The sequence below is a fragment of the Berghia stephanieae genome, chromosome 5, assembly GCF_034508935.2.
Source record: "Berghia stephanieae isolate SIO BIC M18660-M18661 chromosome 5, UCSD_Bste_1.3, whole genome shotgun sequence".
Classification (NCBI taxonomy): Eukaryota; Metazoa; Mollusca; class Gastropoda; order Nudibranchia; family Aeolidiidae; genus Berghia; species Berghia stephanieae.
This window is the reverse complement of record NC_088364.1, coordinates 27,684,215-27,705,720: the sequence shown is the minus strand read 5'-3', so window position 1 is coordinate 27,705,720 and position 21,506 is coordinate 27,684,215. Positions and strand designations below refer to the sequence as shown.

Below are 21,506 nucleotides of genomic sequence, written 5' to 3'. Positions count from 1 at the left end.
TCTATCTCGTTAATATGAATACATGTTTGATTGATTGTTACATTTAATGTTTTATTCTACAGTAAATAATCTGTATTCTATATATATATATATATATATATATATATATTGCGGTCCCGATAGCTTAGTTGGTAGAGCACTCGTTTCACAATCAAAGGGACCGAGATCGATCCCGTGTGTAGTCGAGATTTTTCTCTGACCCCCCTTGTCCACCCAGTAGTGATTGATATCTGGGTCTGTTAGATCTGGCAAAAGTACTTTGTGATAGACCAGCGTCCTATCCAAAGGGTAGCAAGCAATTGTTATTTTCTAATTAACACTATGGAATCCGGGATAAACGTCGGTCCATGAGCCTATTAAACTACATTTTTATCTATATGTAAATTACTTTCGTATTAGATAAAAATCGTTAGAAGAGTGTTTGGAACTTACTGTTTAAATATCAAGGTAACTGTATCACTCTCTTAAGCAAATTTTTCTCATCAAGTGTAAACTATATTTTGGTATAAGAATTTGCTAGATATTAAATCAAGTACCTAAAGCTATTGACACAAGGATTTTACTTGTGGGTCCTAAAACACTTCAAAATGTGTATATTATTATGGATTACATTTTCTACGATAATAAGATATACATATGAAGACATTTAGCATTTATACGGATATATTAAATTGATCCTCTACTTTAAGCACTGTTATGGTTTTGACGCAACCTCTAGTTTTAGCACTTTTATAGCTTTGACGCAACATATAGACTAGATAACACAATGTTGCAAATGTGGCATATAAATTACAACAAAGCTGTGACTTTTAATGCCGTCAATGTATTTCAAAAGAATCGGGTTTCTGGCCTTTTCTCGTGTTTATGATTCAACATTTTAAAAGTGTCCCCATCTTCAACACAACTAGTTTTGACAGAGTTTTTTTTGTGTGTGTGGCGTGGAATCATTCTACATTTCCCTGAGGACTTCGCACCACATTTTAATCCATTCCATTACCAACATCTCCATGACATTAACTCTGACAAATATTGTTTTTCTGATACTTAAGGATACGGAATGTTGACATAACCTTCCCCCTTTAAAAGCACAGTGTTTTTCACGAGGTTAAGCTAAACTCCCTTGCGAGGATTTAATTTGTATTATTTGTTAACGCACGAACACGAAGAGCATTAGAACATTATTATGTTGCAACGAAGCCATTATGTCCTAACTTGTAAAGTCGTTTGGCACAAGTTTGAATAAACTTAAGCGAGTATGGAGAAAAATAAAAGTATGTAAATAACATTTTCAAGGGCTGGTCTTATCAACACCCATACAGGAACCTGAACACGAGATTTACAGGTCACAATGTTGGTAGTAATATCACTTCTTGATTACAGGAGAATAGGACGAGGAGGAGGAGGAGGAGGAGGAGGAGGAGGAGGAGGAGGAGGAGGAGGAGGAGGAGGAGGAGGAAGAAAGTAAAGAAGAGGAGGAGGAGGGGGAGAGTAAAGAAGAAGATGAGGAGGAGGGAGAGGAGGAGGAGGAGAGAGGAAGAGAAGGATGAGGAGGAGAAGGAGGAGGAGGGGAGTAAAGAAGAGGAGGAGGAAAAGAAAAAGTAGTAGTAGTAGGAGTAGTAGTAGTAGTAGTAGTAGTAGTAGTAGTAGTAGAAGGAGAGGAAGAAGAAGAAGAAGAAGAAGAAGAAGAAGAAGAAGAAGAAGAAGAAGAAGAAGAAGAAGAAGAAGAAGAAGAAGAAGAAGAAGAAGAAGAAGAAGAAGAATTGGATTACTTACCACACGAAGGAATTTTGGTACCCTATTGATCCGCACACCCCGGAAGTGCATATTGGCGATGACGCATGCCAGGACTTCGGACATGGTAATCATGATCATGTTCATACAGAAGTATGTACCTGGTAAACATTGGAGAAATATCATTTTGTAAAATGCTACGATTAATCCTCTTGGAAGAAAAACAAACAAACGTGTTCGACTACTATTAAGGTGAATGCAGCAATGCTTTCAAGCTTTTGAAATACGTGGACTGCCGCATCAATCTGGTTTTACTGTCGGAATGAACTAGATAGATAACATTGAGTTTAAGTAAAAACTGGTCAGAGTGATCAAATTTAAGTCTTGTAAAGGTAAAGAAACAAAATCTACTCCTCTAATGACGATTTTTAAAAATTGTGTACGAAACAGTGCGAGTCAAAACAGAGAGAAAAATACAAGAAAAAAAAACATAAAAGAAAAAAAAATCCAAAAATCAGCCATCGATTTTTGGGGTGTTTATCTTTTTTCTTGTATTTTTCTCCCTTCTTTGTCTGGCAATTTGATATACACGTTTTCAGATGTTATCTTACACACACTGTCTGCTCTCAAATGTGTCATTCTCCTAATGACGGCATTTAAAAATAAAAATTAGTCCTTCAGAGCCATTAGACCAATGGAGCGGAGTTTATTCCGGTTTCTTTTGGCGTGAAACGGACCATAGCAATTGCTTGCTTTTTTTTCCGAACAGAGACAACGCCGTTAACGGTCAGGTAATCATTTTACACCTGAGTACGATGAGAGATTGTGAGTAAAGAGCCTTTTACAAGGACTCAACTATGCGCCGAGCGAGAATCGAACCCAAGACCTTCCGATACGAAAGCGAGTATCATATCATTTTACTAAACGTATTCCGATAATCAAATTATTATCTCTGGTGCACTGACAACTAAACAAAATATCGTTCGTATTTGTTGTTGTCTGGTACTACTCTCGCCTTCGGGTCAATAGGCCCCTGGTTCGAGTCCTGCGGTGCGCGGCTGTTCGAATTCTCTCACCACACTCGGTTGTCAATGATAGCCTGGCAGGAAATTACATTGTCACAGTTAACAAAATTATAATTGCGTCCCTTAGTGGTTTTAAAAAACCGTGTTTAGTGTTGCTAGTAGTTTGGATATTGCTCTCAATAAAGCTCAAGTTAAATTCAATCCCAAGACGAGGTAGACTGAATTTTTGGGATGGTTTCTTTTTTCTGGTATTTTTCTTTCTTGCTATGTCTGGCACCTTTCATACACACTTGTTCAGATCTTTATCTTACACCGGTGCCTGCTCCCTAGTCTCTTAAGGGACGGGGGGGGGGGGGGGGGGGGGGGGGGGGGGGGGGGGGGGGGGAAGCGACATTAAAAATGATGAATTTTGACCAAGTTTGCTAAAATTAGATTTTGGTGGGATGTTGTCATGTGACCATTTTTCTGCATAAAAATTGCATGAGAATTTCATCTTCAGTTTTTTTCGACTCAAAAAAATGTATGTTGTGACCCATAGTATGTTTAAATCCTGCCCATTTTTAGTTTCAGTGGACTGATTTCATGAAAGAATATCAAATAGTCTTTATAACAAAGTAAAGGCAAAAACATATCACTTAAAAGTAAAAACTCTCCTCTATCTTCAACAATCAATCACTTTGGTCTTAATAATGTCATGTGGTCACAATCCAATCAGAGAGTGAGAGGAGAGTTTCTCCCTAAACTCGTTTACTTTGACTTTTAAATGCGTTTTTCTCAAAACTGAAATTTTCGTCACTAAAAACCTATCTCCTTCCTCAGTTTTCAACCAATCTTCTTCAAACTTTCTACTATTATTGTGACAATCGGTTGATAAACAAAAAAGCCTTTGACTTTTTAAGATTTGTTGTTTATTTCCAATATGGCGTCGTTTCCATAGCAACGGGCAACTTTTTTCGAAAAAAAAATATATGCAATCATCCTTCCCAAACAAGTACATTATAACTGTGGATAGAAGTTTAGGATATTTCATCTAATAAAAAAATGACCCTTTAGTGTCGCTTCCCCCCCCCCCCCCCCCCCCCCCCCCCCCTTAATTTGATATATTCAAAACTCAAAATGGAGCAACTCAAATCTTCATCCTCGTCCTCTCGTGTTCAATGTATGTGTTGTGTGATGCAAGCGAGGGCTCACAGTGTAAAACGCGTACCTTTGTGAAGAATATAGGTATTAAAATAATCCCAACTATTGGGAACCTCTGTGGTGTAATGGTAGCACATCTGACCGATAATCAGAAGGTTAAGGTTCGATCCCCAGTCGAGGTAGACTGATTGTTTGTTGTCTGGCACCTTTCATACGCAATTGTTAAGTTCTTTATCTTACACCGGTGCCTGCTCCCTAGTATAATCATAGTCACCATAGTATATCCGCTTGTTGTTCCACTGTACATTTTAAGACTTTTAATATTCTTTGCCAAGTTTTATTTAATTTATTTACATTTGATATTTCTTTTATATATTACCGAATTGTGTTGTGATACAAAATTATAATTTCCATTCAAGAATCAATAAAGTATATCTCATCTTATCTTATCTTATAGTTTCTTAATTTTAAATTAAACTATTTAGTCCAGGTAGAAGGAATATTTCTGAATAAATATATCTTTAGATTCAACTATATTATCTTCAAAATCAAAACAAAAAACGTATTCGAAAAAAAAGGTATGAAGACAAAACGTGACACCATAATGTATTCTGCACCACACTTGGTTCTAATTCTGACGTAAAGGATAGACGGCTGACGTTGGTCAAGTGAAGGACTAAGAAAGGGAAATTAGGCTAAGGTATATATCCCAAATGACAAAGGCTTCCCCAAGGTTGGTACGTGACCAAAATAGTCTTTTATGTCCCAAGTAATAGTTTGTGGTGTGGTGTGAAATACGATTGAATATAGTATCTTGTTGACTGTATATCTGATGATGATAAAAAACCGTTCTGTGCTTGTCAGGAGTTGGAGTATTAAAAAAAACAACATTGATCATTTTTGTTGTTGTAACGTCTGTAAGAAGTATGATAGATTGTTATACAGGATTTAGAACAGTTAACAAATAAGCGTTATTTACCCTTGATTACTCGAACTCTAAATGTTCATAAATACCTATTACATTTTTGGCTTTATTTATTGTTAGTGCGTTCCTTGAACACAGACGATATTGTTGCAAATTTTTAGATTGAGGGATTGCATTTTGTTTGATTGTTTTTCATATGCTTTCAGATGAAAATACGTTTAACTAAAGCAACAAAAAAAATAATCAAAAAATACAAAATTGTCTTCGGAAATTATTGGATTTGAGAGAGACAATTTTGAAAGCAGACAAAAATATTGTGTATGATTCGTAATATATTAAAAATGTTTTGAATTCACTTTGAAACGCTTCCGTATGTATAAATACGAATGAGAATTCACTCATATAATACATTATAATATTTGAAAGTCAACGCGAGTCTGAACGAAACGTGCCTGGCGTTCCAACGGAGAAAAATAGCAATATACTGTATATTGTATCAATTGACGGACCGTTCTGGCTAGCTACTCTTCATCTTTTCTTTGATACTGAGATAATATCAAATCAAAGCAAGAGTTATCGGACATAATGAGTCACGAGGCTCTTAGTATACTCATTTTCCCTTGTAAAAAAGAATATTGATAAAGTTGAACACCCCATGATTAGGAAAAGGGCAATGGGCAGGAATAGTGTATAGTAAGCATCCAAATAAAAGACCAGAAAATACCACGGGTGGCAAAGCAAATGCTGTCTCCTTCATAACAAGTCAAGTGAGCATTTACAGGGTAGGTGACTGTGTATGAGAAACTCTAATAGCTGCGCTGTTTCCACAAGTAAAACACTTTACACTAGTGCCGCACTGAAGACCGGTCTGGACCGCGGTCCCACGGTCTTTTAGCTGTGAACCGAAGACCGGTCCCATAGGGGAAGACCGGCGGCGGTCCTCACTTCTTATCACCTTTCAACTAGTGCGGGGCGGTCCTTGCAAGGACCACGGTCCTACGGTCTCGCGCCATAGCCTACTACTTCCCCAGCGATTCGTTGCTTCGGTTGCCTATCTTCCACCAATCACCACCCATCCCACTTAATTAATCGCACCCACCCCCCTTTGCCATACACTAAACGACACAGACGACCATACAGGCAGACGACCACCAACCTCCACTCCGCAAACCGCCCTTTCGTGTGTGAGATGGGGGGAACAGGAGGCGCACGCCTTGGACGATTCCATTATACGGGGTAAATTTCAAAATTTACTACACCATAATGATCGCAATCACAATGATCTATGGTGAAGGCATGACCCCTCTTCTCTAATGGGTTATTGTTTGAAATGTATGTGACTACTAAAGATGTGTGTGTTTGTGTGTGTGTGTGTCGAACCTAGCAAGTAGCAAATCCGATTTTTTGTTTTCTTTTGTCCATCTCTTGTCACCACTCCTTTCTATCGCAGTGTTGTCATTTAAAATAATACAATAATATTAAAATTTCGTTTGGTGTTTTTACTAATCAAATAATATGAGTTTCATTAGTTTCTTCCTTACAAAAAACCCAGTTATAACGTCTGAATTTTAAAAAAGTCCAATAGAATATTTGGGGACCCCGATAGCTTAGTTGATAGAGCACTCTCTTTATACGCAAAGGGCCAGAGATCGATCCCGGGTGCAGTCGATTTTTTTCTGAATCCCTGTCTACTCAGCAATGAATGGGTAGCTGAGTTTGTTAGATCTGGCGAAAAGTCACCATCGACCCCTCTTATTACCTCATCCACCCCCTCTTATTATAACTTCACGTCTCTCTCTTACTCTTCAATGCTCGCTGCCCTCTAATGTGTGTGTGTGGGGGGGGGGGGAGGGGGGGGTAGGAGTTGCGTGTGTGTATCAACGCCACGAACAACTCGATCAACGCCTTGGGCGATGCCATTATCTCCGTTAATGGGGATAAATTTCAAATTTTATTAAATTATCGAAGTAACAATGAAGTACGGTGAGCAAATAAAGAAGGCATCACCCCTCTTCTCTAATTAGGTTACAATTTGAAATGAGTGTGACTACTCCGTGTGTTTTACTCCTGTAGACCACGGTTTTCATCGTGTAGCGGTCTTTAACGGTTCAAGAATGAACGATCCCACGGTCTCAAAGGTCAAACCGGTTCGAATTTCCAACAGTCTCTCAGGAATGTTCAATGTCGAAAAGGACCGGTCCTAGGACCGGTCCTTGCGGTCTTCATTTCCCAAGGACCGTAGGACCGTGGTCCTTAAGCTTGCCAAGGACCGCCCCGCACTACTTTACACACACATTATCTAGTCGGTCCAGTCTCGGTCTAGTCTTTCATCCAAATGAACATCCGATGATTGGTAGGATGACAATAGGCCCCTATCATATCCTATTCTGTCGTACTCGAAAGAAAATTCAAACAATTTTTAAAACTTTGGCCAGAAAACTCGTCTTTCAAAAATCGATCGATTTACATAATAATAATAATAATAATAATAATAATAATAATAATAATAATAATAATAATAATAATAATAATAATAATAATAATAATAATAATAATAATAATAATAATAATAATATTAATAGACCTTTATTGTCCATAAATATGGCAATTTGTCATTAAGTTACACTTGTTATAACGTTATATGATAACTATGACATTGAACAAATATTTTACTCCTAGTTATTTACTCTCTCTCTCTCTCTCTCTCTCTCTCTCTCTCTCTCTCTCTAGGATCTTGCCAGATATTCATTAAAGTCCCAGGTTTGAGGGGTTTGCCAAGATGAGGGTCATTTGAATCGATCGCTATTTGAAGACGAGTTTTCTGGTCAAATTTTAAAATACGTGCCTTTCCAAAATGTGGCGGTTAATACCGCTACTGTCAAAGATCAATTGCTGCGAAAATTCAACTGATGCTTGTCGTCGACCCCAGTGAAAGCTGACCTTTTCAAAACTATTTTCATTCTTCTGTTTAAACTTTTTTTTTAATTCTAGAAGTAATTTTTGTCTTAAATAATTTAAAACAAATGATATTTTGACTTGGTTGTTTATACCGACGTGGAAAAAAGGATTGGCAAAAAAATGATGTTAAAATGCCTTTTCAGGATTTTTCTAAATGATCTAGACGTCAACAACATTGTGCTACAAAGTGTGGATTATAGTTTGCTCAAGGAAATATTTGCACCAACCCGCTTCTTTCCCTAAGAATTGTGTTCGAATCGGGTTTTATTTATCATAATATCATTAAGTTTCCATAGGTCAAAAGACCTTTTAACATCTTGCTATTTTTGCAGATATAAATATATGATTGTTATTACAGACGAAAGGAAAGATCAAATTGATGCTTGGCTATTTTAAGTACGCCTCAGCGTATATTCAAACTAAAGCATATAAATTATTTTACTACAGACTTGTTGATCATAAGCATTAAGAAGAACGAGAAAATTCAGTATATATGTACTTCTTGGTAGTATATTTTTGAGAAAGATGACCAACTTCAATTGACTCTCTCTCTCCCGCCCCTTCTATGAAACGAGGGTGAGTCAAAAAGTAATGGAACTCTGCTTATTACTTTAAAACAAATTGAATGAATACAATGTATCATAACTCAAATTAAAGCTTGGCATTAGCCGAGTAGAATGCTACTTCTCAGCTTAGCCACAGTCCACCTTTTGGTAAGGCCATGTATTCAGTCCTCGTAAAACTGAGTTGAGTGAACTGTCAGCCAATTGTTCACTACCGTCTTGGTTTCTTCATTCTCTTCAAAACGATGTCCCCTCATTGCCTCCTTCAGTGGACCAAAAATCTGGAAGCCTGAAAGTCTGGTGAATACGGAGGGTGAGACAGCGTTGTCCATCGATTACCTCCCTTTTCGTGACACGTGTGTGGAAGAACATTTTCATTCATGAAGAAACAGTACTCGTTCCATCTCCAAATCCGGTCTAACTCGACGAACAATTGCTTTCAGTTGCTTCGGTGTCTGAGTTCTTATCAAGAGAAGTTCTTCTATTAGGTCTGATCAATGCTTCTGTTGATTCACTGCTTGGACGGCGACCAGCACAAGATTTGTCAGTTAAAGACATTGTTGAAGGGGTTTCAGGTTAGGAGTTGGATTGCATCTCATTTTTTCTAAATGACGAGATACACGTTCAACCCTCTTATAAACACTGTCTCTTCAAAAGGTCTGAGTTTTATAAATTTTCCCCAGTGCGTTTAAAAATGTTACTCGAGGTTTCTTCAAAAATAAGAAATTCAATGACAGCTTCCTGTCGCTGACGGATATTCGTGGGGGCAGCCATTTTGAACTGCCATAACGTTGTCAAAATTCGACAGAATTAAAATTTTCAACCTTTTGTTTATAGAGTACATGTGCAAGTTTAAATTAGCCAAATATGACGTCACATGAAAAATAAATACACTCAGTAGGGCATGTGTCCCTTTAATTTTTGACTCACGCGCGTATTTTGATTGACGAGAAACATTGTGTTCGGAATATTGTTCTTTTAAATTTTGTATCCATCAATAATATTTTAATTGTTTGACAGCATAATAAAGTCATGTCTTGACAAAACACTTTTTTTCATTTTGACCAGCAAGTTTTTAATTGAAAAGTAGACGAATAAAGCACGACCCTCAACTTTCAGAAATTCATAAACCCGAGGCTTCAAAAAAGTCGTGTTTGACACGTATATGGTCATCGCAATCTATAAATATCTAATATTCTTGACAACATGAAAAGTTTGATTTTTTCAGTATGCATCATAATAGAAAAAATGTCCACCCAATATAATAAACGTTTCGTTATAATTATCAATGGCAGCTTGCTACTCCCCAGTATTTTCTGTCCTTATTGTTAAGTTGATGTAAACTAGCAGTAAAGGAGTTTCGTAGTTTCATTGTGGGTAATGTAATTTACAATGCATCTGTATTCCCGTGCATATCCGTCGATGTGCTGAATGTAGTTACGAGTCAGTGTGACGTGAACATCTTTGCAGATCTGATAACCGGGCGTAATTATTGGCTCGTTTTTCATTATTGTAATGGGGAATATTTTACGATGACTTGAGGGTATTTTCATTACAATAATGAGACCATAACAATTTGGGTTATCAAACCTACAAATAAATATATTATGTCGGATCAATCGAAAGAAATAACATTAATACAAAGACTTTGTTTTTAAAAACTAAGGAGCCACTTTAATGTTACAACATAATCTGCAACATAACGCTTACTTTATTCTCTTGGTAATCCATTAATCCATTATTGATCTTATAGTTTGCGATCTTTATTGGAAAAAATAACGATAAGTATTCAATTGTAAGCTTCACTTTATTAGACGAAGACAGGTACTGTCGACGTTTCGGATTTGTCCTTTATCAACAAAACACGATGAATAAAAAAATAAGGACAAACATCGTGTTTTGTTGATAATGGGGAAACCCGAAACGTCCACAGTACCTGTCGTCGTCTAATAAATTGAAGCTTACAATTCAATACGTATCGTCATTTTTTCCTTCGAGATTCAAGCAGCAACATTTTGGCTATCTTTATTGTTGTGTCGCGAAATAATGCTCTTGAGACCAAAACAGGAACTAGTTATTTCTTTCAACCGGAAGTTGTCATTTAACCATTTAAGTACAACTTACCGTTATCTGACATTATATTTATGTGCGAGTGTTGTCATGTGCAATCATTTGTGAGAGAAAGAGAGAGAGAGAGAGAGAGAGAGAGAGAGAGAGAGAGAGAGAGAGAGAGAGAGAGTCAGGGAAAGGGGGGGGGGGAGAATAAGAGAGGTAAAGAAATAGAAAGAGCTGACTGTGTTTCTGTTTGGTGATTCGTAATAGTCCTTCACAGTCATATCGTTGTTTTTCAATAAATCCTTTGTCAAATAGTACTCTCATACATACTTTATTTAAGGTTATTAAAACAGTAACAAAAATTCTATTATCAATTATATTAAGCCGCAACAAGACTTTGCTACTGTACCCCGTACAGGCTATATTATGGAACTTTATCCCCAACTCTGGTCTTTCACTCTTACAACAATTTCCGTCAATGCCCATAAACCACGTATTCATCCTAGTCTAGGCCAATTCGAGAAGGGTACTCTGTGCAAAATATTGCTATAGATAGTATGCACTTGGCTAAAAAGCTCATAACATTGCCATCCGGAAGTATAACGGACCAACACACATAACTGTGTGTATCCATGAACGTTTATAGTCAGGTTAATACAGTTCAGTGAGCATTACTCATAAACGCGGATGGCAAAAAACAACAACAAAGACCTGAGTGACGTCATCTTCGAACTATCTATACTAAACCACAACGTCAACATCGATACCACAGATTTCTTGATACTTATCACGTCATCCAACTGGCCAAAGACTACACTATGTGTCGTTTGACTTCATTATAAAAAAAGGCCATTTCAAATCAATCGCATAAATATTATGATGAGGAAATTGGTACAATGCCATTAAACTTAAAACCTTTTAGGCAACTCATAATATATTATAATATATGATTCTTACATTCTTGCTTTTCGGATTTTCGGATTTACTTTCAATCACTTCAGAAACGTGCGAGTGAGCGGTGAGAACAGATTTCGGGTTACAAAACGCTAGAAAGCAAGAAATCGTTTCTTCTTGTAACGATTTGAGTAAGGTATATTTTTTTTATCAAAAACGTTGAAATTATTAAATCTTGCTACTTTTGCCTTATTTTATTCCAGAGTGGATGAATGCAAACAAGTTGAAAATGAATGAGTCAAAAACAGAGGTGATGATTGTGGGAAATAGAGGGCAGTCGAAGGTGATTGATGGTCTTGAGGTGTTGATTGTGGGTGAAAAGATCAAAGTTTCAAAGACAGTGAAAAATTTGGGTGTCTATTTTGATTCAGAAATGAGAATGTCAGTTCACATTTCTGCTCTTTGTAAATCTTTATACTTTCAATTGAAGAAAATCAGTTCGATCCGTCAGTATATTACAATTGGAACATGTAAAACATTGGTTGTCTCCCTCATTTTTTCGAAACTAGATTATTGTAACTCCCTGCTTGTCAACTTGCCTCAGGCTTCTATAAAACAAGTACAACTACTGCAAAAGAGTGAAGCAAGATTAGTTTTTGGCAAACGAAAATTTGATCATGCAACCCCCTTGTTGGCCTCTCTCCATTGGTTGCCCATTGGAAAGCGCATATATTACAAAGCAGCGTGTCTTGTTTATAAGTGTTTGACTGGTATAGCACCGGCAAATCTCACAGATCACGTGGTCATGTGTAAATTTGCAAATTACACTTTAAGATCATGTAATGACCAAACGAAAATTTTGGAAAAAAGATCAAGAACAAAATTTGGTGATAGATCGTTTGCTTGTTTCGGCCCCAAGATTTGGAATGAACTACCACGTGGTCTGAGGGAGTGTAAGTCTTTACCTGCCTTTAAATAGAATCTCAAGACACATCTTTACTGTATTTGCTTTTATTGACAATATGAATCCTTGATTTGGCTATGAATTCTTTTTTTATCTTTTTTTTTCTAATAATTTATATTGTAAAGTGCCCAGAGCTTGTGTTTTACACGAGAATGAGCGCTGTATAAATGTGTATTATTATTATTATTATTATTATTATTATTTATTATTATTATTATTATTATTATTATTATTATTATTATATTATTATTATTATTATTATTATTATTATTATTATCATTATTATCTTAAAGCTTAACAATTTGACGTCACAAACTGTTTTTGTAAATTTAATACTATCACGAGTTACTATTTATAAAGAGGGTTAGAATTCAAAAAAAAAAAAAATAAAAAAAAATAATGAAAGCCATGATAAATGGACGAAGACATCTACCTCTTCCCATCTAATAGGTAGCAATACCATCCGTCATTAGGCACCATTTTCTGGCCAGACATTTTTAATTCCGAAATCCGGCGGACCAGAAAACTCAGTGAAGCCATCGAAATTAGAAATGAGGTGAAATTTAACGGAATGACATCACTTTGTCTTCTTGGCCTCATAAAAGTCCAATAAAAAAGATAATGAATAACGATGATAAAAAAAGTTGGATTGGGTAAAAAAAAAAGCAGCTTAAAATAAGTAAAAGGAGGATTAATTTGGAAGAAATCTGTGGCCCTTTTGGACCACTAGAATGATCTAGAATGGTCCTGTCGTGAGGGATAGACACGATAATGATAAATGGACGGGGAAGTAATGATGGTCGCGATTGGGAAAGGGCCGGCTCGAGTTATGGTTCATTACTCCGATGAGGTCTCATTGGCGAGGACAAAGTATTTGCTGAAGACGTAGATGTATGGACGTGAGCAGAGGAAATATTCGCCATTCTTTTGAGTGGTCAAGATAATATTATTATTAGAACAAGTTAATATAATGCATATTATTTTCCCCTTAGTACTAACATTACAACCACAAAGCAGCTGTTATCAGTATATTGTGGAACTGAAATTTTCATATTGTGGACAATATAGATTTATCATTAAATCATTAAAGTATAGTGTTCACTTTTACCTTTACAACAATAAAAACAACAACCACAACAACTGCAACAGCTACAACAACAACAACAACTACTACTACTGATGCTGCTACTACTACTACTACTACTACTACTACTACTACTACTACTACTGCTACTACTATTACTACTACTACCACTACTACTACTACTACTACTACTACTACTACTACTACTACTACTACTACTACTACTACTACTACTACTACATTACACTTGATCTTTTTTTAAAACTAAATGGTAATTTACTTCTTCTTCTTCTTCTTCTTCTTCTTCTTCTTCTTCTTCTTCTTCTTCTTCTTCTTCTTCTTCTTCTTCTTCTTCTTCTTCTTCTTCTTCTTCTTATTATTATTATTATTATTATTATTATTATTATTATCATTATATTATTATTATTATTATTATTATTATTATTATTATTATTATTATTATTATTACTGTTATTTATATTATTATTATTTATACTATTATTGTTATTGTTATTATCAATGTTATTATTATAGCGTTATCTCTGTCGAAAAAAAAATATATCGCCTAAGAGGCGTCAGAGGCCTCTGTGGTATAATGACAGCACGTCTGACCAGTAATCAGAAGGTCTAAGGTTAAGATTAACCATTAATACAAATAATTTACACACACACACACACACACACATACATACACACATACATATTATCATATGTGTGTCAAGGTACCTCGTTGTAACTTTACAATACTTATTCAACACTGTTAATTATAATCGGGTCCGTATCCACATCCTTTCAATGTAAAAACCAGCGATTCTTCGAGCTAATTTCCTACTCAATCCACGAGGCATCGGGCATCGGGATACAGGTTCCTCCGATCAGGGTTGCATTTTCCACTTTCTGTTTTTCTACCATTACCAATTTCCTGAATATACTCCTGGTCGGGTGATAAAAGTAAGGGGCCTTTTTTTCGCTCTCTCTTCTACCTCATGTCTACTCACTATTTGTGCAATATGATCTGCCGTTGGTAAGGCATCTGATAGTGTTTGACATTCTGACCTTGAGTAGTCTTACTCTCGGTTTCAGGAGCCAGAAGGCGTGTTTTTGGTAGGCGCCTTTTACAAACATATTCCCCAATCTAGAGAAGATTGCCCAATAGCCAGTCCTCTCTATTTTTTCTTTACCAATGTTGATAGTTTATTAAATGGGCACCTAAAATGCTGTTAGTGTTCTGTATGATATCTTAAATTTCGGTCCATTGATCATTGGAATATATACGCGTAGTAAAGCACTGAAATCATGAGATCATATCGGGGATAAACTCTTAAACTATGCCACCGTTATTTTTCAATATTAAATGTTTTAAACTTAATAGATCATTACATTTTAATTCATCCATCTATCTTAGATTCTGTGTAGTTCTTTTGCCTCAACCAAATAGCAGCAACCTTCAAAGCAATATCGAAAACAAAACTGAAATTGTTTTTTCCTTTGTGTACAATTCATATATGAATGGCCTTCACAAAATCTCTCATAAAGAGCAGGATACTTGACTTATATGTGTGAACAGGAGAAACTAACAATTCCAAAGCGTTGGTCACATGCTCTGTCTATTAACAGGGTGAGCGACTCAAAATGAAATAACCATTTTATGCAATTTGAGAACTGAAATTGTCCAAATCATACGAACTCTATCAAAATACCAATATTATTATAAGCAATAATGACATAAGAAAGCAGAGTCATAAAAGAAAAAAATCAAGGCAACAAGAGGAGTTTGCAGCTATTGCTGATCGTCATATAACATTAATATAGCACTAAATATCATAGTGTATGTAACAAACAAGTAAGCGATATTTTGTCACGTACATGGGTGTTCAGTTAGAGTAACAGGAAATTGAAAAATAACCATCCAAATCATAAATTCTAAAGTGCCAAGTCGTGTGGTATCAAAATACTGGAATTTGTGATTTTGAAATGAAAGCGAGAAAAAAAATGGGCTTCTGTTTGGAGACTGTATGAAAGAGGGCGATAATTTGTCTTGAAATAACTAAGTTACATTCTTTTCTTTTTGGAAATTTAATGACGCATGCGATACGCTTGGACGTCTTAATCGAATAGTTTTAGTTTTGACTGGTTTGGGCGATAACAGATATTAATAAAAATATATTATATCACATATAAATCAAAAATGAGAATTGCAGAAACAAACAAACAAACAAACAAAATAAATAACAAAACAAAAAAAAAACCCAACAAACTTAAATGTGTACATTGAATGAAATGTTCCGGGTTCAGACTTTTGTTTCGAATAACAGTAAACTAATGTTAATAAGAACTAATTTTACTAGGATTATCATTTCAACCTAGGAAAAGATACTTGTTCTGATGTTTTAAATGAGCATTACACAATTATCTATAATGGTCTAATTGACAAGGAAAGCAGGCCGGGCTTTGTTTGGAATGATCTTTAAATTTGATTTACATTTTAATGAGTTTCACAGTGTGACCAATCGCCTCGAAATGGTAATATTTCGGAGTGGTAAAAAATCTGAAAAGTTAATTTGTACTAAAAGAAATATGAGTCTTTGGTAAGGCATATTATGGGGGAATGAATAGGATTTCTTTGATTGACAAAAACAAAACAGTAAAACTTCCCATATATATGGTCCTTTCCACTCTAAGAACCCTTTATGGCATCTGCTTTTTAAGCAGTCCTTCAGAGCCATTAGAGCCATGGAACTGGAGTTTATCCCGGTTCCCTTGCGTGACACGAACAATAGTAATTATTTGCTACCATTAAGACAGGACGCTATTGCAAAGTACTTTCCGTCAGACATAACAAACCCAGCTGCCCAATCACTGGGTGGACAAGGGGTGGGAGTAGAAAAAAAAATCTTCTTCTTGCTTCTTGCTTGTGAAACGAGTGCTCTACAAACTGAGCTATTAGGAGCACCTGTTTACCCCGAAATAATACCGTTTTGAATTGACGTGCATTCTATGTGAGGAAATTTAAATGACTTAGAACTTACCTATCAATGGGATATTGGATGTGGCTTTAGGTGTTGATTCAGCCAGCAGGAGCAGGAGCACGAAAAATGCCAGGAAAATGTTCATTCCTATTGGAGACAATGAAATAAAAAGAGACCGTCAATATAAGATAAACAAAATCATAGAACTGGAAGCAACTGCAAATCAAACGGTTTTTAACGAATTAAGTAATCAATGGCATTTGATGAAAAACTGGTCTATGAGCTTTTCCAATACTCTTTTGAAATAAGAACCAAAATTGAAATAGGGAATACAGAATTCCTGAAAGCGTAGAAAAAATACTATGTTTCCAAATGATCCGTGTGATGCCTGGGACCTCAAGGAAAGGACGTCTGAGGTGTGAGTGTTTTGACAAGACGAGGTTCATTATATTCGATTGGTTCTTTAAGTTTGTGTCATTTTTATGGCCAAAAATTTGAAAACGTGTTTTTCAGAGTTTTGACAAGGTAGGTTCCTAATTGGAGTCCCACTGAAAGCGGCGCAAAGTTTATTCACGTGCTCTCACAGTACTAATAATATGTAGATTGAGTGTTAGGCCAGTACATGTGTTATGTCGGTCTGGAAAAAATGACAAAATTGTCTTATAGTTAACATGTATGGTCTAAGCCTACATCTTAAGTGTTGTTGTTGGCTTGGCGGGGGCCCTTGTTAAGCGTTTTGGGCACATTTAGTGTAAATTGTCCCACACACAAAAGCTAACCTTTAGGCGTCTTTATGCGCCTCCTGGAGCTGAGAGAATTGAGGTTATGGTAAGTTAAGTTCAGCCTGACAAGGATCTAATCCTAAAAATGCATTCGTTGTAAAATTCTTAAACTATATTAGTAATACTTACCTAAGGTCAATTTGGCTGGAGATTCCGGTGGCACCCAGAAGATGACCATGGTCAAGAGGGATAAGAGGGCACAAGGCATGATGAGAATGAAAGTATAAAAGGCCACTTTCCGACGGAGACGGAGCCGAAACTTCAAGTCGGGATAAATCTCTGGACAACACGTATACTTGCTAATAAAACGTTTACCTGGAAGAAATAAATACATGTTTATCGCGTGAATCTTGTATTATATCAAGATAATTCAGATGCAAAAACTCAAACTTATGACCAAAAATTTTAGGATTGAGATTAGTTCTCTGGGTTTTTTTATGAGGATTCATACAGCATTTTTGAGTGGTAAAAGATAATAAACAATATTTCTTATTTTTGATTATAATGTAACTATAATTGTACAATTGAGCATCCGTTTCATCCCGACATATGGTATCGTGTTGAGACGAGACCCGGGATGACTGAATGAGATACAAAATATTGAGTTTAAAGTCAAAATGTCCGAAATTGGGAAATTTAAGGTTTCTGACGTTTAATAGAAAACTAAACTTACTAAAATTGGTCATTCCATTCTGCTCATAATGTAAGACTTCAAGTTAAAAATTTAATTCCAAACATCAAGTTTACCTCGATATAAATCCGTTTTGAGAGGATTGGTCGCATTTTGGTACAACGTAATCGGAATTTTGCACTAAATATGTGATTCACCACCTCAAGACTGTTTTATGTCGGAATATATCGGAACCCTAAGGGTGAAGTAATGAGAAATAAGAACAAAGAGGATTTTTAAACAATTTAAGACAATGCATTTATTATCCACAATTGCGTTCGGAAATGAACCCCACGTTTCATATTTATAGTTATAAATATGGAAAGGAGAAGGTCCGCGCAAAGAGGAAGAGATTGAACTGGATTGGACATGTATTGAGAAAGGAAAATGGGGTTTTTGTGTTATAGCGATGGGATGGATGCCAAGAGGAAAGAGGAGAGAGAAGGAAATAGCTACTCTGTCATTTTTGATGTTGAGATTTGAATAAATATAAGGCATTTCCAAGGATCCACCATGCCCAATGTGCTTTATAATACTTTATTTATTATACCAGATGGTCCCATAGAACCCAATTAATTTCAATTTCGTGCGATGCAAGTGGTATGCAGGGAATACTTTTTTGTACCAGTATTCTTACAAAATATGCTATTGTCTATGGCCAGGTGAGATATAAAGTGCCTCACCAAGGAACACAACACCAGGGCCAGAGGGTTTCTTTTAACCACTGTCACCATCGGGTCAATGCCCATGCTCGAATGTGTTTGATCTGACAATAAGGTGAGAGACCGTACTGCTGCTGGCGTACCGACTTCAGAAATAATCTATGATCTATTGAGAAACGATTTAAACTATAACAATCGGGGAAACAACAAACTATTAGCATTTACTACATGACATGTTTATGTATGAGTTTTTCATTAATTTTAAGATGTCCGAAAAATTAGTCCATTAATTCTGGTGTTTTTCCACTTTCAACATTGTAATAAAGGGTAACCTACGCACCTGTATTTTCAATAATGTCCCACTCGTGATTTGTAATATAACTTGCAAGATCAAATTGATCTCGGTCTGAAAAAGATGAAACGAAACAATGATTATTATCATATTATTCTAATAATAATAATAATAATAATAATAATAATAATAATAATAATAATAATAATAATAATAATAATAATAATAATAATAATACTTTATTGCATCCCAAAAAGGATTTTTTTGTACAGACGCTATGATTTACACAATATTGATGCATTGCGATCAGCCAAAAAGAAAAAACAACAACTCACATTATCCGCCAGCCGGATATGACCTACAAACACAAAAAATTACGTGTAACCATGACCGTTTATAGTTTGAATTATACAACTTAGTGAGAACTAATTATTAAAACGATTTGCCAAAAGCTAAAAAGAATAACAAAGATATGAATGACGTCAATTTCGTTCCCTCTATAAATCTTTACTGCCTCTCTATGAAAAAAAACAACCAAACCATAACTTTTTTTTTATTTTTGGAGGTCCAAGGGTGAGAGTTTTTGACAAGATGAGGGTCATTTTAATCGTTCGACATTTGAAGGACGAGTTTTCTGGTCTAGCATTTTTTAATGTGTTTTTTTCAGGGTACTCAAATATCTCATCTATGTCGCTTATTATTATTATTTATTATTATTATTATTATTATATATTATTATTATTATTATTATTATTATTATTATTATTATTATATTCTTTTTTTCTTATTTTCTTATTATTTTTCTTTTTAATATAATAATCAATTTTTTATTATTATTATTATTATTATTATTATTATTATTATTATTATTATTATTATTATTATTATTATTATTATTATTATTATTATTAATATTATTATTATTATATTATTATTATTATTATTATTATTATTATTATTATTATTATTTATTATATTATTATTATTATATATTATTATTATATAGTATATTATAGTATTATTTAGTTATTTTATATAGTAGTAGTAGTAGTAGTAGTAGTAGTATGTAGTAGTAGTAGTAGTAGTAGTATAGTAGTTAGTAGTAGTAGTAGTAGTATAGTAGTAGTAGTAGTAGTAGTAGTTTGTAGAGTAGTAGTAGTAGTGTAGTATAGTAGTAGTAGTAGTAGTAGTAGTAGTAGTGTTAGTAGTAGTAGTAGTAGTAGTAGTAGTAGTAGTAGTAGTAGTAGTAGTAGTAGTAGTAGTAGTAGTAGTAGTAGTAGTAGTAGTAGTAGCAGTAGTATTACGATTATCATCAATTCATATTTAAGCTCTAATGATAGATCATTTTTTTTCCTTATGGAATACAAGGTAGGAAAATAATACATTCATAACGGTGTTAGGAAATGATTACGGAAAAAATGTCTCTGAAATTTTCGGGAATTAAAAAGTATTTTGAAGCTGTTTTATTCAATTTTCTTCACCCCCCCCCCCCCTTCCCCTGTCGAACATAGATATAATTATCTTACCCTTCATGAAATGGATATCAACTTTGTGTCCACTATAGGACCAGGATCCAAACTTGAGAGTGCACGTTTGTTCGTCCAGAGGAAAGTATAGGGTATCGAAGAAGCATGAGCTTCTAAGAATAGCCTGAGGCATCCACAGAACGTGACCTGTGGAATTAATGACGGCTAGGGCACTTCTCTGCTCCTTCAACCGGTCGTCAGCGCTGGGATGGAAATGAATAGGGATAAATAATTAGAGGATATAAATGAAACGAATTATCGCAAGTGAGAGATGAGAAGAGAAATGTTTCCCATTGTCTCAAAGCAGCAACATATAGGAGTAAAATATACATCTGAGAAAGTGTGTATGAATCAATGATGATATTCCTTGCTCTTGAAACAGTTATCTTAGCTAATGTAATAAATGAAATGACGGTTTTGATAATATTACCTTTTTGGATTGTTGTATATGATCAAAAGGTTTATGAGGAACAATGGGAAGCAGAAGACGTGGCGTCATACATTCCTCTCCTCTTTTCCGCTTCAAAACTCATTGGAAGTGTCTAACCAGTTCTCCGGATGACTAACAATGAATAGGTTACACTTTGAAGCATATGGTAGCATAACTATTTTAGTAGCAGGCTGTATGTATAGGCATATTCTTATGATTACAGGGCATAAAAGAGCGAGGATGGATGATCTTTATTGACACGTGCATATTATTTAGGCTTGAAAATAAGATGCTATCACTCTGAAACTAGAAAATCAGTTTCACAAGGTATTTTCCAGTCCTCCGGAGAACTGGTTTCACACTTCCAAGGAGATTGGAACCCGTATTTTGACATCACACTATTGTTCCTTATTTTCCAATGTTATTATTTGCAAAACACGTTTCAACCCCAGGGAATTGGCTTGACATAACAATCTATTTCTTTAACGGAACACGTTTGTCCCTCCCCTTGTTTCCAGACAGCATGTTGCATGACGGTGGTCTTAGTGATAGGGATGGTATTGGGGCTTTGATAATTAATATGGCAGGAGGAGGAGGAAACTTTTTGGGCAGAAAATGTAGGGTTAAGAGAGAAGGAAAAGGAGAAAGAAAACCGAAGCAAAGAAAAAAATGGAGAAAAATAAGAAGTAGATGCTGATGGTGGTAGGTAATGACGATGATGATGATGATGATGATGATGATGATGGTGACAATGATTTCCACTGCAAATTTAAGGTATCCATGGTGCTTCTCGTGTTTTTGACGGGACACCAGAGTAATATTGTGGAATCACTCAA

At 35.4% G+C, this 21,506-nt stretch overlaps 1 protein-coding gene across 1 annotated transcript in view; it reads right to left on the bottom strand.

Moving 5' to 3' along the window:
* LOC144972685 (neuronal acetylcholine receptor subunit alpha-7-like) overlaps positions 1 to 21,506 on the bottom strand; it is a 218,229-nt gene that overhangs the window by 4,626 nt on the left and 192,097 nt on the right. Inside the window, exons 6-10 of the mRNA XM_078914199.1 lie at positions 20,241 to 20,443; positions 18,763 to 18,828; positions 17,220 to 17,405; positions 16,369 to 16,455; positions 1,774 to 1,892 (exon numbers count right to left, since the gene is read on the bottom strand). Of these exons, the coding sequence (XP_078770325.1) occupies positions 1,774 to 1,892; positions 16,369 to 16,455; positions 17,220 to 17,405; positions 18,763 to 18,828; positions 20,241 to 20,443 (661 nt within the window). The remainder of the gene's footprint in view (positions 1 to 1,773; positions 1,893 to 16,368; positions 16,456 to 17,219; positions 17,406 to 18,762; positions 18,829 to 20,240; positions 20,444 to 21,506) is intronic.